We start from the raw sequence: 26,739 nt of genomic DNA, 5'->3' as shown, positions 1-26,739 counted from the left end.
TCCCCCCACCTTCCACAGCCATTTCCCTACTCCAGCCCTGCCCACTAGCCACTCCAGCACCATGTGGTTACCGGATACAGAGCAAGGACCACAGGAACTGGCCCAGCCCAGCCCTGAGGACTGAAGCAATTGCCCATGGTCCTCCTCTGTCTCCTTCCCACCATTCTTATCTGAATTTCCCTCTAGCAGAGAGAGGCAGGAACAGGCAGAGGCTTCAAGCTGGGTGTAGGGGGGCTGGGGGTGGGGCAGGGCTGGACTGGCCTTCCTGCTGAGGGTGCTTAGTCCTGCCACCAGCTTCCCCTGTGTTCTTCTGCATCTGGCTCCTGTCACCTTTGGCAGGCATCCAGAGGCAGATCAATATTAATTGTCTAAATTTTGTAGGGGCCCCACAGGCTGGATAGAATGGCACATGGGCTGTATTTTGCCTGCCCCTGAATTAGTGCCTTTTATTTAAGACTGTTACTCTATTTATTGTGACAAGAGTAATTAGGAGCCTTGTTATACCATGGATACATTTAGGTATTAGTGTTGGTGGTACCAATACAACATTCTAATACTAGACATTTTATACGGGGATGAAAAAGAGCCATATAAATATAGTGCACCATGTTTTCCATTATTGTTGCTCTTGAGCTAGAGTGAAACAAGAGGAGACTTCAGTTGCATTTAGGAAAGGAATCAAGAACAGGTCTTAACATCATTTTGGCATTTCAATCACCTAATGTATCATGGGTGAGTAGGGATTCATTAGCTATATTTTCAATACTTTGGTAATCTGCTTTGGAAAGAGATACAGGAATATTTCAATGCAAAGTCTACTGCTTTACTAGAAGTTTTTTCTAATGTACTAGTGCACTGGGACTTGGCATGCCTGCCTATTTCTCATCTAATAAAAAAAAAAAAAAGATGATTCATTGATAATGGAAATGATTCCTAAACTAAATTGCTGCTTCTGCTGTGCTTTGGTATTTTGTGTGAGCAATAACTGGAAGCTTTTGTACCTTTGCCCCGATACAACAATGTATTTTACTTCACATGAGTCTGCAGATCACTGTTGAGGGTCTTTGAGGTGCACACATACAAGTATGATATAAATATATTTAAATTTAATTGCCATCCTGTGAAAACTGCCAACCACATTGGATGACCTGACAAATAACAAAATTACAAACAATGATTTCCTCAGACCCAGATACTATAAGAAGCAATTCTGTATTTGAGTAGGAAGAGAGAATAAACAGTTAAATTAATCCCTTTCTTCTTTAAATAGATGTTTGACTTGGCTGAAGCTCTCAACTGAACCCAGGACCTAACTTCCATTTTTTTCTTTTATGTTTTCTTGTTGGTGGCATTGAAGAGTTTAGAGATGAATTGTGGGAAAAACAACTTACTGTATTGAGAAAGATTAATTCAACTAAGCACCAGTGAAACTGCAAACACCAGCAAGACTGAGAGAATTCCAGTGTCTGATGCCACAGAAGCATCTTCTGCCAAAATTCTTCTACAGAATATTATGTTAAAAGCATTGCAACATGAAAAAACTTCCCTTGCCAAATCATCACTCCCCTTGAACTGCTTCTACCCCAAGGATATTTATTCTTCTGTCTGTGAAAGCAGGAACCTTTTATATATTAACCCTTCCATGGGGATCACAGAATTTTCAATTCAAAAGCATAAACAGGACCCATGGTGTGGGATAACATGGTTCTTACTTTCTGTCTGATGATTTTTATGCAACAGTCATTTTTCAAAGCTGTGTATATAACAGTAGCACAGAATGAAAGTAATGTCGTGGTTTATCTACAGTTAGGCCAGATACAGATGCTTTTACAGGTATAAGTAATTGGACACCAGTCTATACCCAAAAGAGGACAGAAGTTTGGCACATGGAGACTCATTTAAAAATGGCAGAACCCAATTTAAGATTTGCCCTGCGCCCTCACTAAAGGGTCAACATGTGTTCTGTTCACTACTATCCCAGGGGAATGAAGGTGGGAAGATCCTCTCCACAGCAGGGCTCCACATGGAGACAACCCAACCCCACCAAGAAAGCCCTGATGGGAAGGCAAACTTATCTATTACAAGGCCAGAAGACACGAAGGACCTGCGCCAGGATGAGAGACTCATGCAGTTCACCAGCCGGCTCTGTGTACAGATAAAGATGGCGTGGGCAGATGACATCTCACCAAATGCCGCCTGGCTGAAATAAAAGCTGGCAGCAAAAGAGCAATGGGGGAGGCACACCCAGAAGCAAGTGGCGAACGTGCTCCCCATGCTGGACACAGGCTGTGCTGGCTACCATTGAGGGGCTGCAAGATAGATCCCTTGGAGGGGTTCACAAGCCCCTAAAAGACAAGGATGGCATCAAGGGACCCTGGGATCCACAGACGCTGGGGTAGTGAGTGGGGACGGGCTGAAGCCCTACTCCCCTTTCCTTTTCTTTTCTTTATTAGTTTGTTAGTTAATAGCCTGGAGGTACCCTTGAATGAAGGTCAGGGCGCTGGGGCAGCACTTGAGAATCGGGAGTGGATAAGGGGGCATTACAGGGTGTAGCGCAGTTAAAGGAGACACAAAGAAACAATCAGGGATGGCCTACCATCCTAAACACCCCGCTGCTTGGTAAGGGTATCGAGGGCCCAGCAGGCAAAGAGGGTGCAAAAGCCAACACTAGAGAGACAGCCCAGCAGATCCTCAAACAGCTGTCCTGAAGGCTGGAGCACGGCTGGGGTATAGGGGAGGTAGAGCCCCAAGAATTCCCACTAGGGAGCATGACCAAGCTACAGGAGACCACTGGAGGGAACTCCACCACTGGAAGAAACACCAAAGTCGTGGCAGTAAAATTTCAGGGTTTCCCACAGGAAGAATGCGAGCCCCCACTGAGATCACAGGAGCAAGCACTGAGGCTAAGCACAGACACACGCTCCAAGGCAGCTAGGGAACGCCTCCTCAAGACCAGGCGGGCACAACTACCAACTTAAAATATACCACTTATAGAAAACGATGCAACTTAAATCAATTCCACCTCAGGCTTTTTAATGGTTTGTACCTAGCCTTAGAGAAAGGTCAAAACACCAGAGTTCTCAACGTCCAAAATACAACCTTTAACATTTTACAAGGTAGCCTTATTTCTATGAAGGGCTGAATACCCTCAAACTTGGGGTATTCAGACACTGTATTTGAATTTTCTGATTCATATATTTTTATAGGAGTTTTTTTTTTAATAAATTCATGAAGGCAACCAATGCTGCTGTGAACTAATATTGGCAATCACATCAAGTCAAAAAGAATGCCCTTCAAGATTGAGTGCCTGAGCTAGAGGGCAGATTGCATCCCGCTAAACTCAATTCCTTTTACCCTTGATGAATGGAACCACCTTCTTTATTTTGGTTTTATATCATTATACCCACCTAGCCAGCTGAGGCTCATTTCAAACCCACACATAATTGTTATCCATTTTTCATGGGGAACAGTGAGAAGTACATTATGAACTAAACACAGACTGCATCACTTTTTTAAAAAATGACCTAAACATTCACATCCTGTTGTTCTCATTACCTGGTTTCTCCTCTTTCTTCAGACCAATACTTTTACGACACATGATTTATCACAAGTCACAAGTATATACCCAAATAGTGCCTATAAATGTGCAATGCAGTAAATTCTATTCTGACTATGTATTACACTCATATATTACCTAGGCAGACAGACTGCTGAAAAAACATGTGACAATGTGTTATGTAACCAAAATATAAAGCTAATCTTCCTGATAAAGCTTCTTGTACATATTGTTCATTTTAGGTTTATTTAATACTGATTTGATAAAAGTAAACTCTCATTTCTAACTATTTACACTGTTTTTCTTTCACATGAAATTAATTAATTTTTACTGAAGGGTCTCTCACACTTACTTTTTTCCTAATACAAATATTAAAAAGCTATCAAAGTATTATTTTACCCTCATTCAAACTCCATTGGAAAATAATGAATATAGAATGTGGGTACAGGAGGCCATACCATACACCTCATTATTAAACTGGCAAACCGCCCTCCAGCATATTATAGGTAATATTAAACTGACAAACCTCCCTCCTAGCTTGTAGGTAAGATTCTTGGTTGGTGCCACTATTTTACACACATGTGTAGACAGTTCTCACTTCCCCAGTCAGCACTTAGTCAAGTGATAGATATTTGGGCGGGGGGGTGGGGGGGTTAACCTGAGCTACTAGATTAGTACTTGGCCTAATCTTCTGTTGTCCAACAGGTTTAAGTTTTCATTCTCTAAAGTTTGTATGCATATTCCAGCCTGTTGGATCTTCATCCTTTATCTGAAAAAGTCACTTTCCAGCCAGGCTGGAACAGAATCTCTCATGAGTCTTTCATCTCGCCTATTCATCTCCACGCTCTCCACATCCCGAGTAGGCCAAAGGAGATAAGCAGGCCAGGAGGAGAAAGCGTCACGTGATCATCATAGGTGACTCCATCCTGAGAGGTACAGAGGGCCCCATTTGTTGCCAGGACCCCTTGGCACGCGAGGCCTACTGCCTACCTGGAGCAAAGATTCAGGACATGAAAGGGATGATCCAAACCGTGATTCAACCCACCGATTACTACCCCATGGTCCTAGTCCATGTGGGTACTAATGATGCAGTCAGGAAAAGCCCTGATTGCCTGATGGAGGACTACCACACTCTGGGGTCCATGCTAAAGGAGATAGGCGCACAGGTGGTTTTCTCTTCTATCCTACAGGTGAGTGGACATGGAAGATGGCATGAAACGTGCATCGCAGAGACCAACTGGTGGCTTCGGGAATGGTGTCTCGAGGCGGGCTTTGGCTTCCTCAACCATGACCAGCACATCATGACAAGAGACATGCTCAGATGGGATGGGCTCCACCTTTCCCCTAAAGGTAAGCGTGTGTTTTCTTCTAGGTTGGCCGACCTCCTCCGGTGGGCTTTAAACTAGGCTCGTTGGGGGAAGGGGAAGACGAGGGTGGAGGAATCATCAGATTACCAGACCAAGCAACACCCACAAGTACAGCCCAGCCTAGACCAATGAGCAAAACATATATACAGGTAAGCAACAGGGGCCAGGGCAATGCTGTGATAAGGGGGCAAGTACACACATCCACAGAAGGCCTCAAATGCCTCTACACAAATGCTCGTAGTATGGGAAACAAGCAGGAGGAACTCACCCTCCTGCTAGCTGACACCAACCCAGACACAGTGGGGAATCACTGAAACGTGGTGGGACTCAACGCATGACTGGGCAGTGAATGTCAAGGGCTGTAGGCTGTACAGGAGGGACAGCATAGGAAGGAAAGGTGGGGGCGTGGCACACTACATTAAGGAGGAATACCTATCCTCATCAATTAAGAAAGTATGAGAGAAAAGGAACTCTGAAGTGCTTTGGGTTAGAATACAAGGCAGTCGAGGGGAAAGAAACTTAACAGTGGGGGTCTACTACAGACCTCGCAACCAAGGGGAAGAGCTCAACCAGGAATTCTTAGGTCAGCTCATGAGGTAGTGAAGTCTAAGGATGTGGTAGTCATGGGGGACCTGAACTTCCCAGACATCTACTGGGAAGAGCAGTCAGCCAGATCTAACCGCTCATGTAGGTTCTTAGCCAGAATGCAGGACCTCCATCTAACCCAGAAGGTGCACAGCCCCACCAGGGGAGGTGCCTTGTTGGACCTGATGCTGGCCATGGGAGATGACCTAGTGAGGGGGCTGTGGGTGCTCGACCACCTGGGTGACAGTGATCATCGCCTGCTGGAATTCACCATCCAGTGCCAAGTGGCAAAGGCCTGCAGCAAGGCTGCAGCCCTAGATTTCAGGAGGGCAGACTTCAATGAGCTAAGGAGAACAGTCAGGAAAGCACTGAGGTCCCAGAGGGGAGGGGAGCCAGGTGTCCAAGGAGAGTGGTCGCTCCTTAAGGAGACGATCCTCCAAGCCCAAAGGGAGGTAATCCCAACATGGATCAAAGGGAGCAGGAGAGCACAAAAGCCCCCATGGCTCACCAAAAGCATCCAGGAATGTCTCCTAGCTAAAGGGGAGGAGTACACCCAATGGAAAGGAGGGGCTATCACCAGAGTTGACTATACTGCAGTTGCTCAGGGATTTAGGGGGGCAGTCAGGAAGGCCAAGGCAGAGATGGAACTGGGACTAGCTTTCCAGATTAAGGACAACAAGAAGTCCTTCTTTAAATATATAGGGGGTAAAAAGAAGGTTCCAGGTAATGTGGGGCCCCTGCAGGACACGTTAGGAAATCTGGTCATCACACCAGATGACAAAGCCAACATATTTAACAATTTCTTTGCCTCCATTTTCCTAAGCAGGGACTGGAACAGTCACCCCCTGCTGGGCCCCGCTCAGGCCCCAGGGGAGGCACACCTAGGCCAAGGGCTAGTGAGGAACTAGTTAGGGAACTTCTGGAGGGTCTGGATGTATTCAAGTCAGCCGGTCCGGATGATCTCCACCCTAGAGTTCTAAAGGAATTGGCCGAGGTCATTGCAAGACCCCTGGCACGGATTTACGAGCACTCGTGGTGCTCAGGAGTGGTGCCGGAGGACTGGAAGAGAGCCAAAGTGGTTCCCATCTTCAAAAAGGGGAAGAAGAAGGACCCGGGAAACTATAGGCTAGTTAGTCTTACCTCAATCCTGGGCAAGCTTTTTCAGAAAATTATTCTGGCATATATCCACAAGGGGCCAGCAGGGGAGATCATGCTTAGGGGCAACCAACACAGGTTCATCAGAGGCAGGTCCTGTCAGACCAACCCAGTGGCCTTCTATGATCAGATCACCAAATCATTAGATGCAGGGGTAGCAGTGGACATAGTCTTCCTGGACTTTCAGAAGGCCTTCGACACTGTCTCTCACCCTGTTCTCATTAAGAAACTGGGGGACTGTGGTGTCAACACCCACACAGTCAATTGGGTCACCAACTGGCTGGAGGGCCGCACCCAGAGAGTGGTGGTGGATGGGTCATTTTCGACCTGGAGGGATGTGGGCAGTGGGGTTCCGCAGGGCTTGGTCCTCGGGCCCGTGCTGTTCAACATCTTCATCAGTGACTTGGACGAGGGGGCAAAAAGCACCCTGTTCAAATTTGCTGATGACACTAAGATGTGGGGGGATGTGGGCATGCTAGAAGGGCTGCAATCAGATCTAGACAGGTTACAGGGGTGGGCGGATGAGAATAGGATGGGATTCAACACTGACAAGTGCAAAGTGATGCACCTGGGGAGGAACAACTGGCACCACACCTACAGGCTGGGGAGCTCCCCTCTTGTCAGCACGGAGGCGGAAAAGGATCTTGGAGTCATCATTGACTCCAAGATTAACATGGGCCGACAGTGTGGGGATGCAGTCAGAAAGGCCAACCGTACCTTGTCATGCATCCACAGATGCATCTCGAGCAGGTCCAAGGAGGTGATCCTCCCCCTCTATGCAGCACTGGTCAGGCCACAGCTGGAGAACTACATCCAGTTCTGGGCACTGCACTTCAAGAGGGATGTGGACAACATGGAGAGGGTCCAGAGGAGGGCCACTTGCATGATCAGGGGGCAGCAGGAAAGGCCTTATGAGGAGAGGCTACGGGACCTGAACCTGTTCAGCCTCCACAAGAGAAGGCTGAGGAGGGATCTAGTGGCCTGTTACAAACTAGTCAGGGGGGATCACCAGGCACTGGGGAAGTCCCTGTTCCCCCGAGCACTGCCAGGAGTGACCAGGAATAACGGTCACAAGCTGGCAGAGGGTAGATTTAGGTTAGATATCAGGAGGCGCTACTTCACGGTCAGGGCGGCTAGGATCTGGAACCAACTTCCAAGAGAAGTGGTACTGGCTCCTACCCTTGGAGTCTTTAAGAGGAGGTTAGATGTACACCTTGGTGGGGTCATATGACCCCAGTACTCTTTCCTGCCATGGCAGGGGGTCGAACTAGATGATTTACTCAGGTCCCTTCCAACCCTAGAAGCTATCAAACTATTTGTACCAAATACCAGAACACTTAGAGAATCACTACATTTAGAAATAAGGGGAAAAGTTTTCAAAGCTGAGATAGAAGTTCACTTGAACACTCTTCTAATTCAGGTCAAAAGCTCAAGTCAGTTCTTATTTTATCTGAACTGGTTTGTTCATCTGTACTCCAAATTTCATAAGGACACATCAAACTATCCCCCATTTCCAATATTATTAGATAAAAATCCACTGACAACACTAAAGCTTAATTTAGTCCCACAAATTCTCCTACTATCTGAAAGATGACAGTGCTGTCTGGCAGCTGCAGCTAGACATACGCTTTCTGTAAAGAGACACTGAACGAACATTTGGATTTCTCACAGTGGGGAAAAAATCTTCCTTGCAACTGCAAGTAAATAGGCAGCTAGCCATTAAAGCCACTTAGGTTGATTATTTCAGGGTAAACAGATTAATTAAAGATGTGTTTTTTGTTTTTCTTCCTCCAAAATATACTTTGTCTTCTACAATATATTGTTCTGATATTGTTTTAGCAACAAGGGAAAAGCTTCTAGGATAAAAATAGAAACTCATCTAAATCTTTTCATTTTTTAATAAATTATGTTTTATTTTTTTCTGATTCCATATCAGACTACCTGCAGGAACATGAAGAGTTTCGCAGATCTTATATTTGAAAAACAGGGGTAAATTAAGCATAGGAAAATTTAGGCTGAATAGAAGGGAAAGTTTCCTACGGGAGACATCTATTATGCTCCAGAAGAGTCTTCCAAGGGAGAAAGTGGAAGTTCCATTGCTTGGGTTATTTAAATTTGGATTAGACTATGTGAAGTAGGAAAGAGTCCAGCAAAACAGTAAGAAATGACCCAAAACAGGTGCATCTCATCTTCAGTTTCTATGATTAATGTAACATCATGTAATTTGTCATGTTGTAATCTGCATTACAACACATTGAAAATACAATTGCACCACAACAAGGAGTTTAGGCCTGCCCATTTTAAAACCGATTGGAACCGATATTACTTTTTACTACAATCTTGTTAAAACTTTGCAACCCTTTAACATAACTGTACTTAAATCAGCTGACCTCTTCCTTAAACTGGTTCCATTTCAAGATGGGAGATGACTGAATTAAGCTGAATGGATTTAAACATAAAAGAGTGAAATATCAATTTAAATTAATCTTTGTTAAGGATTTGAACCAGTTTAACTAAATAACTTTAATATTAATTTAGTTAAAACAGTTTTCTAAGAGACAGAGCCTTAACCTGCTGCAATGAAACAGAGTCCTTGTTGTAAAACATTGTTTTTGAAAAAGTCTTCACTGTCAACCAAATATTTGCTTGCACTGAAGTAAAGTGATCCTCATGCAGTTAGAGCTAAGTAAAATTTCTCAGGCAAATCATTTACTCTACTCCAAAGAAAGGAGGCCGAGGTCATACAAAGCATTTTACAGATTTGTGATGTTTGTTGAATTATTTTAGCTAAATAAAACTAGGAAAAGAGTCAATGGTCTGTGTCAAGTTTTCCCAAATGAAAAGCTTCAATTTCATTTGGAAACATCTTGTTACTACACCTAGCTCAATTTCATTTTAAAATGCCAACCCTCTGCCACCCTTGCTTCCTACCCAAAGTATGAAACCTTTAGGTTTGGTGGTCCCACAAGTTGTTTATTCAGCTTTCAGTGAATTTTTCAACTTTTAATTTAACTGAAAATAAAATTTCTATGTAAAATCAACATACAATATTTTTTCACTTTTTCAATTCAACCAGATAAGCTATGTGGACAATTGATTTTTGGTTAAGTCACAATACAAAAACTGGTTTGCAATACCTACATCTCCAAATGGGCTGTGTATAGGTCTACAATCCCTCCATTCTATTCCAATTTAATTCCTAAAATACAGACACACAAATACAGTTCGGCAGCAGGGTGAACCCTCGGTGGCCAAAAGTGCTGGGGGCAAACTCCAATGTTCCCAGAGATGGGAACAGGGAAACTGGTGCCACCACAAACTTACCTAGGAGGCAGTCTGGGGCAAAGAGAGAGCCACGTAAGCCAGCGTTGCATCGGCTCTTCAAGCATCCATCTATTAAGCTGGGTGGCAGCCAGCTGATTACGTCAGCTGGAGCCACCACCATGGAAGATTTAAAAATCCAGCTGGAAGCCAGGTTTGAGGCAGAAGCCAGCAGGTAGGACACTGGGCCAGCCGGGGCCCAGGACAGCAGCAGGAGTGAGCCCTCTGACTCTGCCCCGTGGCGAACAGGCAAGAGTAGTAATCAGATGCCAGCTGGGACGCTGGAAACTTTGGTCCCAGAGCATGAGAGGCTTGCAGCCGGTGATTCTCTATACAAGACACATCCAGCCATATCCACCCCAGCCCTAATGTAGCCATCTGGGGCCCCAGGGCCAGTGTAGGGATCAGGGGGTGGACCGAAGAGGAAAAGGGGCAGGAAAGCTGAATGCCCAAGCCTGCACCCCATCCACAGTCAAGGAGGTGGAGGTCCCTCAGGGCAACAGATGAACTGCAGCCCAGAACTGGTGGGGCACAATGAAGATCCACACAGTTGGAGAGTGGATGGGATGTAGAGGAGGCAGAGCCCCAAGAACATCCAGGGCAAGCCCTTATGCGTATCCCCATCTTTGGGACTGGGGAAGGAGCACCACTGAACCCCTCCTTTTATAATTCCATCAAGCCATGGTGGGTAAGTCGGGGGCCCAGACCACGAAGGAGGAGTATACTCACAAATGCCAGCCGGGGGCTGGTGTATGCAGTACTGAAAACCATGTAATTGATATAAAGCCCTTGTTTTTTCATGATGTATAGCTCTGTAGGTCTAGGGACATAAGTTACACATAAACCAGCTTAAATGATCAGAAACTAGTTTAAACTTGTAACAGAACAGACATTCAGTGCATATAAACCAGTTTCAAAATCACTGAAACTGATTTAAGATAAATCTGGTTGAATGTAGTATCAGGCTTAACCGATTTGGCTCAAACAAGTTTATGTAATGTCTGTCCCAGACTCCTTGCTGGTTTAAGATACACCAGACACCCCCAGCATTCCAGTATGCTCTCTGAGCTGGGCAGAGCTCTCTGCTCCACTGCAGGGCTGGCCCCTCCCCTTTGCTCCTTGGCTGGAGCTCTGGCATAGACTGCAGGCACAGCAGGGTTGGCCTGGCTTCCCCCAGCCCTACCCCCCTCCACCTGCTGCTCACTGCTGAAGCAGGAATCCCCCCTCCCATCTCCCACAGCATGGAACCCATGAACCCTAGGCATGTGGTGCCGAGAGGCATCTGTGCGTGTCTTGAATTTCACTGGGACGGGCAGACAGAACACTGATCACTTAGGGCATTTTAGAACTAATCAACAGGCCAGTTGGTAAGCTGTTTAAAAAGAGTTTAACTATTATTTTGCTGATGAGATATTAAACACCGTTATCAGCTTCTTGCTGGCTTGTGTGTCCGTCAGTTTGCTGCAGACATTATAAAGAAGCAAGGAAGGAGATTGAAAAGCTCCACTAGGCTTGTGCAAAGCAGCTAGTATTCACTTCAGATTCAGATTCGGCCGATTGAGAGGACAGTGATTTGATTTGGTGATTTGAATCACTGTCCCAAATCGATTTGACCAAGTCAGCCAGGCCCACCCCCTCCCTAGGCCCTCCCAGCTTGGCAACGGCTGCCCCACCCACCCCAGCTCCCAGATCTTTGAAAAAAAACCAACAAAAAGCCCCAACTCACTGAGTGCTACCTGGCAAGAGGGGCAATCCCTGCTGTCCCCTACTGCCCTACCCCACCCCGCACTGTCCCAGCTCCTCCCCATGGCTGCCCCACCCACCCCAGCTCTGACCCTTTAAGGAAAAAACAAAACAAAACTAGAAAAGCCCCCAGACTCACCAGTTCTTGACAGTGGGAACTAGGGGGATCTCTGCTGCCCCCCCCCCACTGCCCTGCACTGTGTGGGGGGCTCTGCACAAGCCACCCAAAGCCCCAAGGCCATTGCAGGAACTGGTGAGTCCCAGGGGTTCTCTCAGGTGTTTTCTCCTAAAAGGCCAGAGCTGAGATGGGTGGGGCAGCTGTGGGGGGGGCTGGGGGAGTGAGGGAGGTCAGGGGGAGCAACAGGAGCTGGGGCAGGTGGGATGGGGGGGCCTGGGGGAGCAACCAGGTGTCCCCCGATAGTCCCATTCCCCATCCCCCAGGTCCTCCTCCCCACCCCCTTACTTACCAGCTCTGAGTCCAGCTCCAGCTCCAGCTCCCTGCTGCAGTAGGCAGGGACTATTCAAATCAAAGTTCTCTGAATCTTTTCCAAAAATTCAGAGAGCTTTGAATTGATTTGGACCTTTTTATTGGTCCCCAATTCGATTTGATTTGGATTTGGAGATTCAGCCACTGAATTGGACTGAATCGCCTCCAAATCAAATCACCACCTGAAGCTTTGCACAATCCTACTGCACACTCCCTGCTTGCCTCAGACTGCTAGCAGGGGACTGGGGGCTAGCAACACTCCCACCCCTTGAGCAGCCAGCAGGGGAAAGCCTGGGATGGTTCAGGCAGACCCCCCTAATCAGAGGTGCTGCCAGGGCCTGGCCACACCCACCCCCCTCAGCTCAGCATTGTGCAGGGTAGGGATGGTTACTCTAGCACACCCTAGCTTCTAGCCTGAGCCACTACAGGCATGTGCCTGAATTTCCTCAGTCCAGAGAGAATGTCTCTCCAGTTACAAACCAGTTCAGCCTAACCAGGTTAAACTAACCTGCAAAGACTGAATCAATACAGGCTCGGGCTTTTTGAATGTCTGCCCTTAGTCTAGAGGTATAGTCATGAATTTTATGTCAAAGTAGTGTTTTATTAAAAGTGCTTTTTCAGATCAAAATGTTCCATGAAAACAAATAAGAATTTCAATCAACTCCCACCAAACTCAGCCATATTTCCCTTTGAGGTTACCTGACAGTGTTAGAAAGCCAGGCTTCCACTGTCTGGAGGTCCTATAAACCTCACTGAGACTTTGACATGCCCAGCTAGAGCCATAGGTCATGCCTATGTTCATTGGAACAGTCCAATGAATCCCCAGGAATCAGGATCTGCCAGCTCTTCCATTTCCTTTGGAGGAAAATAAGTATCATAGTGAAAGTAACTGATGTTTCCACATTTTTCACAGGTTCTTTCCATGCCAAATTCCAAAACATCTACTTTGAATTCCATTTGGAACAAAAGCTTCATTGAAACATTCATATTTCTCCTGGGGAATAGACTGAGTTGCAGTTGACTTCATTGGGTGATGTTGAGTAAGCCACTTGGCTCTTCTATGCCTGCATTCATGATTCACATATAGGGATGGGATAGATCCAGTAGGAGTCACTGGTGACAACATACCCCCTTTCAGTTGAACACACTATATAAGCAGCAGCCAGGGAACTATTTCAAAATCCTCAAAACAGGTAAGGATTTCCCCCATCTTCCCCTCCATGTTCAGTGGCACATTCCCTCCCCTCCACTTACCATCCCTTGACCCCCACCTATTGCTCCTGCTGTCTCTGGCTGTTTTGGGGGCATGAATAGAAGAGGAGCTATATCACTGGACTCAGCCAGGAACAGCAACAGTTGCCTAATCCTACTGGTGTTGCCTTCCAGCCCAGGAGCAGGCTCAGGGGAAGGAAACCCACTGCTGCTACCGTTATCTTGAGACGAGCTTATCTCCACATACAGCCTGGCTAGAGACAGGGAAGAGTGACTCCCATCTGTGTCAGCTGGGGATAGTGGCAGCAGTGAATGGGAGGAGGGGAAGGGAGGAAATATAAGGAGAAGGAAAAGAAGGGACCATTCTGCTGAGCATGAAGGGGAATGGAAAGGGAAGATTCTTACCTGCTGAACATTGAGGGACTTAAAAAGAGTGCCCCCCTGCTGGTCCTGTGATACAATTTGTCTGTTCTGCTGTGGTGGGGAGAAGGAAAGAGGGAGGCTGGGCTGCAGTCACCCCTCCAGTGCAAGACAATGTACCTGCACCCTAAGTATCCAAAATCCTGAAACCATACATGCATAGGTAGGAAAACTCTTCCTTTACCAAGTTTGTCCATATAGATCATAAATTCTTGAGGGATTCTTATTCAGCTTTTGCATACTGTGAAGCAAGAGAGGCCTTAAATCCTAATAAAGGCTTTTGGGCATCAGCATACTAAGAACAGTGGGTTGAAATGCTAGTCCCTGTTCTGGATAGGAAAAGAAGGAGCTGCTATTAAATGATCTATATCCAAACTCTAATGAGTGATAATTTACAGTTCTCCAAGTACAGAATGAAGGTTCTGTTTTTAGCACTGAATGTAAAAAAGTAAGTACCCTAAGAAAATACAGAATAACAATACCAAGGGATTAAACTGAGTGAGACTTTCCTAGATTTACCATTCAACACCAAAAGAGAGACAGCTAAAATTAAACCTAATTAATCAAACTAATGCACTTTGTCACAAGTAGGCTAGTTTTAGCTATTGCACAGTTTCTCTGTTAACTGTCATGTATAAATTTTCCTTAATATGCTGCCCTTGATGGTTCCAGTCTGTCCTAGCAGTGACATTCTCATTTCAACCATGTTAGCTGCCATATTAAAAAAAAAAATCTGCCTCTTTTCTGACAACATCGCTATTCAGAGAGAGAGGAACACAAATAAGAACCCCACTGCAGCAGCTACTAGATACGATTGTTATCAGAATGGAAGTGTCTTTTACAAGGCTCTGACACCAAGAACAAAACATCAGCAAGTCTCATGTGCTCCTGTACAACTGATTACATTAGATAATTTTATCTTACTCATTGAGAGGCGGGAAAGGCTGGGTGTGATAAATGGCTATTGTTATACCATACCTGACCACTCTGGCACCCACCCAACCAAGCCTGATGATGATAATCAGGTAATGTAATTTGCATGATATCTGACAAAGGATAAGCCAGGTCCCACCCGTCTGTTGGAAGGAAAACCCCCATCTGGTTGCTGTAATACCATGGAGTTACATTTTACTATTAAAAGAGAGAAAGAAAATGTTCTGAAACAGGGTTTTATTATTATTGTTTTTATCATACTTACATGATGGAACACAAGAAAGAAGCACTTGCTCTGAAGCAGATGGCAGTATTCTTCTGTGCACTGCAGCCTGAAAAACATACACTGTTAAAAATGACAGGCTTCTCTATTGTTGCCAACATTTTCAGACTTTGATTCCTTATGCTGAACACATGTATCTCCTTGTAACAGGGAACCCTAGCCCTGTTACCAGAAGACAAGTTCGCCCTGTAAGACCAGAACTTTCTGGGCACAGTGTGCTGGTAAGGTAGGCGTTAAAAGTTGAGCCTGGCCAGCTGGTCAGGTGACCAGAAGGGGGCAGGCCAGGGCTATAAAAACCCTGGGCTGGGCAGTAGGGGCTAACAGCCAAAGGGGAAGAAGTGCATCCCAGAGCTCCATGCAGAGGCTTGGTGATCAGTCCAAAGGCTGGAGATGGGGAACTACAGAGGACCCCAGAGAGATGGCAGCAACTCCCAGAAGAAGGACTGTAGCTGACAGTGGGGAGCAGAAGCATGAACCCCTGCATAAATGTAAGCTGACATGCTGCCTTCCTTAATCATATTTCTCTTGGTGGTGGTTATTGCCCATGGACAGGACTGTTCATATTTTTTTTTGTTATTGAATAACACTGGTGGTTTGGGCGAGGCTGTTGGGGAAGGAGGAGGCCTCATTGGGACCCCACTACAATATGGGGACCCAGCACCAGTGTGGGCACAGGATTTGGGGTTCACTGACCCCGGCACCAAAGAAGGTGCAGTATTCAGGATACATAGGACCCAGCGCCAGTATGGGCGCAGGATTTTAGGGTGTACAGACCCAGGCGCCAGAGGGCACAATCCTAAAAAGCCAGAGTGGTCTGGTTTTGGGCTTTTTTCTGGACTGGGACAGTGGGGGTTCAGGGCCATTCTCCGGCCTTGAACTTGCAGCCCCCTGGCTGTATAGCCAATGGCCAGGCCTCTGGGCCAGGGAGGCTGGACTCCAGATTGGAGCAGAAAGGAAGGCCATGAGCCTTAAGACAAGAAAAAAAGACTAGAGCCTCAGAGTCAAACCCTGTTTGGAGGATTTAGATGGGGAGGCCTAACTAGAGAAAGGCAGGGGTCAAGGCCCGTGGAGGCAGAAGACCCCAACATATGAAATATAATAGTCTCCTGCTTGCAAGAACATCAGTATAATAATTTTCCATCAAGATGTGGCAGACGAGTAGAGAGCAGGACACAAGAAACCTTAAAGGGGACTCCAAGGGCACAGATAATAGGGAAGATGGAGCTGGGGAGGGCGACCTGTTATACTCCCCACCTACTGAAGCACCTAAATTATGGCCTGATATACAAGGATACTGACAACCCACTGAAATTCTCTGTGGGTGATTTAAAAAAAAAAAAAGATCAAAGGAATTTAAAACTGCAAATCCTTTTGATTTTCAATGAGATTTGTGCTCCTAAAGTACCCAATATGGGAAAGCCAACCAAAATGACAGTTCATTTTTGTTATGCAGATAACACTCATAGCAAATACAGCTAGAAAGTCATTTGTATTTCATGGATTTGTTAGCTTGAAAATTCTGCCCTGCACCTTCCTAACTAATGTCAAAAGCCTACAATGTTGATTCCTCCTTGAAAGCTCATATTCTCCCAATATTTATGCCTTCAACATTAAACTATACTAAACACATGAATTACTGGTGGGAGTCACTTGCTGCTCCCACCAGAGGCAAACAACTGCTGCACGACAAGTGAGAGATGGTACCAGTGTCAATGTGTTTGTACAATGACTGTAAAATTAGTCTGCGTGGCACCAAAACACATTCAGCATTAGCAAGAGCCTCCCAACCCTAGCAGCTTATTGGGCTAGCGTGTCTCAGGCACACCGGTGTCGGTAGTCAGTAACACACAAGGAGTGGCATGACTAGTGTCCCATCAAGCTTCTTTTCACTTCCCAACTTAAATGACCAAGTATCCATTTACAGCTTCAGGCAGTCTTTGGCAAGACTCTGAAGTGGCTTTGAGCTCAAGCTTCCAGAACCACAGCACACTATTTTAATTGCTCTTCCTTTGGAACCAGCCCCATCCTTAACTACTGAATGTGTGTACAAATATATTGCATAAGCATTTTTTAAAAGAAAACTGCAGAACATATCTATTCTTCTAAAAAGAAAAGCGCTCTTATGCTGCATGCATGTGCAGAATATATACATACATATATGCATATGGAAATAATAAAAATGATGAGAATTAAAAAAGCATCTATTACTAAGATCAGCTCCCTCTAGTGCTAGGCATTGTACAAACACACAAAGTAAAAAAACAGTTCTGCCTCAAAAATGTTGGAGTGCAAAGTTTGGAATCTGGCTGATGCACATTTTATAGAGGTTGAAAACATTTTAAAGCAGGAAGGAAAATTCTGAGCTAACATCACTAGCTCATAAAATCGAATCAGTACAAAAAGGATACACAAGTCATGGAAAGCAAGCACTTACTTGGATACAAAGGATCCTAGGAAGTACATCACAGGCACAGCGACAAGGATAGCAAAAGCAACCAACAGAGCTAGAAAAAACCAACAAAACACTAATATTAGTTTCTAGGGGATATGGATGTTGCACCCCTGTTCCCTGTAACCACTCCAAAGATTAAAGTAGCTCTGCACCATGCACTAGCTCCCTGAGAAGTGGTACAGATAGTTGGGTATAAGGAATTAGCAATGCTTCGCCTGAGAACTACATACCATTGCAGGCAAACAAACCCTTCCAGAATGGAAAAGTTGCAAACCTCTTCAACGAAGTAATACATAATTCCAGAGTAACAAACATATGCCTCTTAAAGTACATGATTAAACTCTAAAAAGTCAGACATCACCAAATATTGCAAATGTAGCCTTAACTCTGCCTTACAGTACATTACAATCCTGAGAATTTTAATGTACGTTAACCACAGCCACTTCATTTTAGTTACAGTTTCACAAGTTGAGGAACTGGTACGCTGTCTTAAACCAGGGGTGTCAAACTCACCCTACCCCTAGACCCAGGCCAGAAGTTGTATGTTTGACACCAATCTTAAACTCTATGAACTGCCTTTCACAAAGAGAAATATGTCACACATAGGGTCTGCAGCCACTGTTTAGCCCATTAATATTCATTTATATTATGGTATACATAAAGTCTCCAGTCATGTTGCTCAGTATCATACAGTAACCAGAAAACATCCTCCTTGCCCCCCCAAAGTCATCCTTTTTTTTGCCCAACTCTATTTTTTCTCTGTGATGGTTCTGTGGGTGCCTTGGATTTTATTTATTTTTAAGCTCATAGGTATCCTTATTGTCTTAATCCACAATGCCATGAGTAACTATATCCTGTGTAACTGCAGACAACAGACAAAACTGATCAGCTGCAGCATTTTATAGCTGTTGAACTCAGCTAACAAGCAGTATCAGTTCATCAGTTGTATCATGGAAGATGCAAGTACTAGCAAATGTAATGCCATTAGAACGCTTTCAACAAAACTAATAACTTATGAATGTCTTGAGGCTTAAGGCTAAAAAATACAAGTCCAGAATTTATTTATTGTGATAGTAGCTCAAACGTTGCAACAGGGGCCACTGTTATGGAAGTATGAACCAATTGCTGGATCCTAATTGCAGTGTGTAGTGTCATAAATGCTCTTGTAAGTTTTGTAGATTAGTGTCCATACAAAGTTCCATCATCCTTTGCAAACTGATTCACAAGGTGAGAGACAAAACTTCTGGAAAAGCAGATACAGGACCTGTGAATGTAACAAAGCATTTTCTTGTCATTTGTTACATGCTGTCAATCAGTTTACCAGAACAAGAAGTGGCAGATGTTCAAGTGAAGATCTTGTGTTCACAGGGTTCTCTATACCGGGTTTTTGTTTCTTGTATGGGTAAAGCTACACCAGTGCAAACCCCCTAACATAAAAGTTGAATGAGCAGAAAAATGTCATTTGCCCTGGTTCAGCCAGACAAAATGCAAAGGAAAGGTAAGACAAGTCCTTTTTATTCTCACATCTCAGAATGCCTTGGTGGTACAAAGCATGATATTGTTTTCAAAATATCCACGAGTATTATCATAATGGCAATATTTTGCACTCACTTGACTCGCATACAAATGTATACACAAGACCTAAGGCAACAGAGAAGTCCAAATGAATGAGCTAAACAAACAAGATGGTAAAATCTACAAAGAAAACAAAGCAAGTAGAAAAGAGAACTACAAAGAAAAGGAGAAAAATGGTTCCTGTGAATTCAACTCACCTGCCATCAGGACCAGAATTTAATTTTTTACTGTATGTAATATATCCATATGCAATCCATTAATTCAACCCATATTTGCCATAAATCCATATACGAGTGGTGTTTAGTTTATTATAAACCTCTTGCTACAGCAGCAGCTAGATACTGACAAATGAACCCTAAGAGAAAAGCAAAACTGCTTGTTTCCAAATACAGCGGTTGTTCTTTTGATTGTAAAAGATGGAATGAATGGGAAGCCAGAACAGAGTGCTGTTTCTTCTAAACCTTTTAAAATAGAAAACTACTTTACATACTTGAAGGTCTCCACACCCCAATACTCTCACACTGTTAATGCATTTAGCAACACAACTATCCCTCTGAAGTAGGAATATGCTATTATCCACATGTTTCAAGTGGGGAATTGAGGCAAAGAGACTAAGGGACTTATCCAAAGCTGTACAGAAAGCATGTAGCATAGCAGGGATGTGAACGTAATTTTCTTCTAATGATTTAGTCGCAGAACCAGCCATCTGTTCTATGGGGAAAAAATTAAAAGTTCTAAAATAAGAACAGAGGGACTAAAGACAATAGGAACTATGTGTCTCTGGCTCATTTTCCTACCAGATCTATCCCATCTAGATTGCACTGCATTACTTGTGACTTCTCCTTCTTTAACTTGTGAAATAAATACTGCAATGGCAACAATACATCCTGCTCCTATTTTTGCATCTCCAAAAGAAAGGAAGCATAAATTAGCATGTGTAAAATAAAAATCTCATAAATCTTCACTAAGAGATATGGATCTGTATCTGGCAGGTATGTTTTGAGAAAGTTCAGTTACATCTACCATGAATGTTTGTATGCTTCTTGACTCTTTTGGCTGGCTCTGTGAGCAGCACTGTGAACCCTCTGGGAAAGCCTATTCTGAAATTTAGAAACTTTTAAACTTTCAACTTGATTGCATGGACTCAGTGACATTTGGAAAAGATATCCAAAGGGAACCCAATCCTTCAGCTTTTGAAACTTTGATCTACTCATCTAATATCCTCAATAATTAACTCAAGCCTTCCTTTGGCTGGTAGCAGTACAAAGATATTTCTAAATGCAAGTATATAAAGGTAGGTTTAGTGGTATAAAAGCAGGCAACTTAACACATGAATGTAGACATATATCCACATAATAGCACCAGTGGAAGGAAAGGAACCACCCCCACAAACCTAGCAGGGAAACCTAAATGAATCATGCACTTCCAACACAGCAGGTAGCTACATAAGAGAAGTGTGTGCCAACCTTACACTGAGTACACACGCCAAAGTCTTTCATGGTTTTACATCTACCTGACATATGCTGTATTTCAGCTATATATTTCTTCATGATGTTATATGGCTGGTGTTACTCACAAAAATGAGATGTACCCCATCAAAATAAAATAATGCAGCAAGTCAGGCTGTACAGTCTTCAGACTGATCAGGAATGCAAAAGGTATATTTAAAAAGATACACTGGGATACTAGAAATCTGTAGGTTTATTCTCCTCCTCACTTGCATAAATATATCTAGAAGCAGCAACCCCACTGATTTCAGTGAATTGATCCCAGTATAAACATGAAGAGAAGAAAATCATGGTTTAGGATGAAACACTGCATAACCTTAATGGATCCAACACAAGAGTCTTGTAACCTTTTTTGTAAACCATCTAAGAATTATTCTTACCACTCCTAGAGCCATGGGATTACAAGACTCACTTTTTCAACAACAGAAACCTGAAGTTTCTAATCCTTTGTGGTTGTAAGCAGAAGCTTGAAAACATGATCTGAATACAAATTAAAACACCCTAAAATGTGTTATGTTTACAAATACAGTAAAAGCTTTGTTATTCTGCATAAGTGGGGTAAGTGGGGGTCCTGTTATCTGAGAGTTATACCTATCAAGGAAGACAGGAGCACAGCACAGCCACCCCCACTGGGAAGAACCTGGCTCTGCCCCAGCTCCAGCCCCAGCCCAGTGGCAGTCTGCCCTGCCCTGCGCAGATCCCTTTCCTCAGACATTTCCACCAGAGGGGGAAGCCAGGGGGCACATGCATGCATGCACACATTCAGCCCCCCCTGCAAAAATGTTCTCTTTCTGCCTATGCGGCTATCAAATAGAAGGGGTCCCGGCAGCTCCTCTACTGGCAGCATCACTAACTAACATAAACAACAAAAATACTTGATGTGCATGCCAGATGGACTCAGCAAAGATGCAGTTACTAAAGTGAGGATTTGTATTGGGGGATATTGGAAATTCCAGTTAATAGAGTGTTCTGGTTAGTAAAATGCCAGTTAACACCATTTTTACTGTACTAAGATATTTAAATCCTGATTTATTTGATATCTGATGCATGAATTTTGAAAGTTTAGTAATGGCAGCACTGATCTCTGGATCCTGGACATTATATTATGTGACTGGAGATGCTACAGCTACACAGATTTAAGCTTTCCTTGTTTTGATCGTGAAGGCAAGGGAAAAACACTGAGAACTTAATTCTCAACACAGGGAGAGAAGGATACTGCCATTTGGAGGGAACATTTAAATTAGAAGGGTTCTTTTAACTTATGTATTCCTTGGTTGATATGGATTCGTGCTTTCCTGATTTCCGTGAGCACTTAGCACAGCACATCTTAGGGTGAAGACAGTTGAGGGCAACAGAACCTTGTCTGTGTTATTCTAATTTAAAATCATACATCTCTCAATGTGTACACAAGGGGTTTGTAATTAGTGATATGGAAAGTCCGTAAACATGTAGCTTTGTACCTAGGATTAAATTGAAAGTGTTACTTGTTTGTTGCTTCAAGATGTTTGTATCAACTAAAAGGTGTTTGTATCAGCTAAAAAAGACAGGGCATGGCTCCATGTAATTCACTTGACTCAGAACTCGAGACAATTCTTCTGAACTCAGAACATTATCAAAAGTTTGTTCTTTCTGAAAGGCCAGGGCCCCAACTGAGAAGTCCAGGAGATTATTACTTGATAAATGGGTGAATGGTGGTATTCAATACATTTCACAAGCAGTAAGTATATAAATTGTTGTCATAGCACTATTTTAGAGGCATTCACTAACAAGGTGTGTTCAAACATCACCTCCACAACAATCTACTGCTTATATTAAATATTACTAATTAGTACTACTACTTACAAATTATCGGTACAGTGAGCTCAATTTTATGTCTGACCTCACTGTCAGTTGCTGTGATTTAAAATCTGAGGGGAAATCATTACATACATTAGCTGTGTATCACTTTGGTCAGCCCAGTAAAAACTTCTTTTTTATTTTGCAGTGATAATCAAAAAACAGACAACATGTTAGGATCCGTGAGAAATGTTAATGAACATGATACTGGAATATTAATTGGGTGGAGGATTCTTCCTCCTTTGTAAAACAGTTTTATAAAGACTTGAATGTTGGGTGATGATGTCATTCAACATCTTAGTACTCTAACATTTATTCCTGGTCACCTTAGATTGACTGAATCTGTGCCTGCACTGAATAATGTTGAAGAATAACCATTTATTTTATAATTTATGATTTTTTTTTTATTTTTTTTTTAAGTCTTCTAAATCCAGGCGTGGGCAAATCTAGGACCTGGAACAAATGTTTCTAGAGTACCTAGACTGAAATTGCCAATTAACTGAAGTTACCTAATTGATTGTAAATCTTCTAGCTTGAGTTAAACGCAACAAAAATAACTAATGTAAAAAGACAATTTTTAACAGAAATACCAATACTATGATGTAATATGTTACCATAACATTGTTCATGCTGTTTTGCCTTATTCGATAAACATTTATCATAATTTTTAGTTTGTTCTTTAATAAAAAAGTTGTGGGGGTGTTAAAAAAATTAATCAACAAAGTCTAATAGACCAAAGGTATCTCGGAAAAGCATATTATTAGTCTATCTGTGTAATATTTATGGCTATGGCTTTCAATATAAACACATACCTAGTGAGAACGGAAAAGACACTACAAATATGTTATAACACCAAGTTCATTCCTTATCTGGAATCCAGATTATCCTATCAAAAATGAAAAAGATGAAAACAGAGTGGTTTAAAGATTAGCAGTCAGCCTTACTATCAGATCACAATGCCTTTTATATAAAGAAATAAGGAAAAGACTGCCTCATTTCTAAACAGTTTCAAAGTGAAGGAAAAGTTGGGAAGAATACAAAATAAATACTTGTACAGGATGGAAAGTAAAACAATGGTAAAACATAAGAAGAACAATGGTAAAAATATAAGATATTTTTTTCACAAAGCTCATAATTAATCTATAGAAACTCATCGATGCACCCGTCATAGGACAGGAGCTTGGTAGGACTAAACTTTCAGATGGACAAGAAGAACATGCAGTCACATTAGTCAGGGGTTTAAAAATATAGCACAATATCTCTGTTATTAAAAGAAGTGCCACAATATGGTCTCTGCTGTATAATACATGGTAATTACAGCAGTTAAATGAAAAAAGAACACACCACACACTCTAGGAACATCAATGTTTTGATTAACTCACCAATGTTCTCATTGAAATTTTAGCTACTCTATAATACTCTGCTGCAAAACAGCACAAAATGCCAGCAGCATAAGAATCAACTCCAGTACCCTAGAAACAATGATCACTTCACTGCCAATGCTCCATTTCTTAAATGAAGAGCTCAACTGTGAGGCAGCTTTGATGCAACCTTTCCATTTCCTTACCTACAAAGCTCTTTATTTACCTCACAGGGATACAGTAATTCAGTAATAGGGATTATTTTACTAAGGTTTGTACAGCATGGTGTACAGCATTTTGAAATGCTACACAGAAGTGAAGTTTTATTAATATTATTGCCGCAGCAGTACATTGTGCCTCAGAGTGCACAGTCAAAGGTAGGGGAGTTCTAGTTTTACCCATTACTGCTTTAAAGGAATCAGTTTTTCAACAGTCTGAATGTAACCAGCAGTTTTACTAACAATATACATTTATGTAGTTGCAGCAGACCTTGCTGACCATCCATCTCTCCCACACTACTATTTTCTATAGTACTGTTACAGGGGGCCTTCCTAGAGCCGATTAAGAGTTGGCCCACCCACCTGTTCCTGGGCTAATGGCCTGCCTTTCTTTCCTGCCATGCCTTGTTGTTCAATAATTAGTGACTTAATTAAGCGGGAGACTGTCCTTTTTGTGGCCCTGTTCTCCTGGGCCTACATATGCAGTTCCAACCACTCCTGTACTGCATCCCAAGTCTCACAGATGACCCACACATACATGATGTTCCCTCACACCATGACTGGCTCTCCTGGGTCTCACAGGGACTTTCACTCCCTCCCTGGAGCAATAGGCCACTGTGGTCCCCCTTCCTGTAATTTTTGACCCACACTCAGCCTCCTTATGGTGGGGGCCTTACTGGAGTCAAGTCTCACCCCTAGATTCCTGGCTGAGCCCCACTATTTGGCCTCAGGCCCAACAGGCAATAACTGCAGCCTTTATATCCCTTGTTCTCAAAATGGCTGCCACCATCAGGCACCTGCTAGCTGTCTGACTCTACCCTTAAAGTAGCAGGCACCTAAAGATGCACTGCCACAAATACTATTAATACCTAGATAAACATGATGTTCTTTGAAGTCTCTTGCAAAACTCTTGGGGGTAATCTTTTCTATTTCCCCTGGTTCAAAGAGATTTGGCTTTGTCTATTTAAATGATTTTTAAATAGTTATGATGATAAGCTTCTATAAGCTTGCAAAATTTATATGTATGCTTCAATTTATTAAGTCAATGGGACCATTCAGATGCTTAAAGTTAAGCATCTGAATAAGTGCTTGCAGGAAGGAGACCTTAAAGAAGAGGTCTTCCAAAATGTGTCTAAATTAGCCTACCCTCTCCTCTTAGGAATTTGATTTTCAGCCAATCTCTTTTGACTGAGAATGTGTTATTGTACAGTTCTCACATGTTTTATCCCAAGCCTTATAAGCTGTTTGTCCCAAAGGAGCACAGCTGTTTTGGTGAGATCTATTGTGAAGTACTGAATTTTGCAAATTCAAGAGAACAAAATAAAAAAAGCAAGAGCCTATTACAAAATATTGAGTTAGTTTCTAAACTGTTATGTAGTTTTAATATCCTATGTGAAAAGAAAACAAAGCTGTGACAAGATTTAAGTTTAAAGCAATAGTTTTAATGATAAATGTTTTCTTTATTTTAATATTGTCACTTGGTCTCTTTGTTCTGGCCTCTGCAAATAACAATGCCTGATAAAAGGGAAATGTGCATTTGCTACAAGACTGCAAGGAATGCAACTCTAGACCAATTAGCATTTGTATTATCATTTCAGGAAGTGATTTATAACCCTGGCTGCATTTTGAGCTATCTTTCGGAGAGATTAAGTTCAGACCTTTTATTCCTCTGTCAACTCAAATTTGTCTGCATGGGAAGTTACTGGAAAAGATGGCTCAACATTAATTTCAATTACAGCAGGGTGAAAGCCCATTCATAAATATTGCCTTCGACAGGCTTCATTTTTGCTTCTTGAAGAGTATCTTGGGTAGCCACTACAAACACTCTATTCAAGATGAAAGGGCTTAAATCTTTGCAGCATGGCTATTGCTCAGAAACCAGTAGTCCTGGAGAATGGGGATTTGTTTACATTTTGTTAAAATGTTGAGGCCACACACAGACTCCAAATTAGGTTTCATTATATTAAACCCTTTTGCAGAAACCCCACTCCCCATGTACATAAGCACTTCTTAAAGAGAAAAGGAGACATTCTGAAAGACAAATGTCATGGCTAGTTTTGTGGTACCTAATGACAGATTTCAAAAAAGGCAGTACCCATCTAATGTTTCTTTCTTTTGCTAGTTCCTATAGAAAAGCAGATCAGATTTTGGTCCCCAAACTTTAATAGTGGTCTTAAATCCTTGGGGGGTGGGGAGGTGAAGTAGCTTACTTGGCAAAAAATTCAAATTGCTATAATAATAATTTTATTATGATATAGAACATTCTTCTCCTGAAAATTCAAAAAGCTTCAAAGTAGGTATAAGGTGTGTATAAATAACAGATTTACAATAATTTCTCCTGGGAGGTAATAACAGAAAGCCTATCATGAAAGTTAGTTTCACTGTCTGAAAATAAATGGAATCCATTTATCTACAGCACTGTATATGTTTTCACTTACCATATTATTCCAGTAGTCTCCAAACATTAAATATATTTAACGCTAACCCATGAGGTACAGAAGTGCTGCTTTACCCATCTTACAGACTGGCAATTGAGATAGAGAAGCTAAGTGATTTGCAAAAGATCACAAATAAAGTCAATAGCAACCAGGGAAATGAACCCAGGGCATCTCAGGTGCAGGTCTTAACTCCAGGTCTTAATTCTTCTCCCTAGCTACATAACATCTAGGTCTTCCCATCTGTAGCCTTTGTTGTTTTTGTCCTAGTTTCCTGCCTGCCCTCAGTCTC

The 26,739-nt window shown here is 42.9% G+C and overlaps 1 protein-coding gene across 1 annotated transcript in view; it reads right to left on the bottom strand.

The window, feature by feature from the left end:
- LOC149859665 (heparan-alpha-glucosaminide N-acetyltransferase-like) overlaps nt 1-26,739 on the bottom strand; it is a 393,188-nt gene that overhangs the window by 248,272 nt on the left and 118,177 nt on the right. The window contains exons 5-6 of the mRNA XM_090058700.1: nt 17,497-17,566; nt 15,045-15,111 (exon numbers count right to left, since the gene is read on the bottom strand). Of these exons, the coding sequence (XP_089914826.1) occupies nt 15,045-15,111; nt 17,497-17,566 (137 nt within the window). The remainder of the gene's footprint in view (nt 1-15,044; nt 15,112-17,496; nt 17,567-26,739) is intronic.

This window comes from Crocodylus siamensis, chromosome 7 (assembly GCF_052110815.1).
Source record: "Crocodylus siamensis isolate JL-2025a chromosome 7, ASM5211081v1, whole genome shotgun sequence".
In the NCBI taxonomy this organism is placed as follows: Eukaryota; Metazoa; Chordata; order Crocodylia; family Crocodylidae; genus Crocodylus; species Crocodylus siamensis.
The sequence above is the reverse complement of the archived record's forward strand: the minus strand, read 5'-3'. Positions and strand labels throughout refer to the sequence as shown.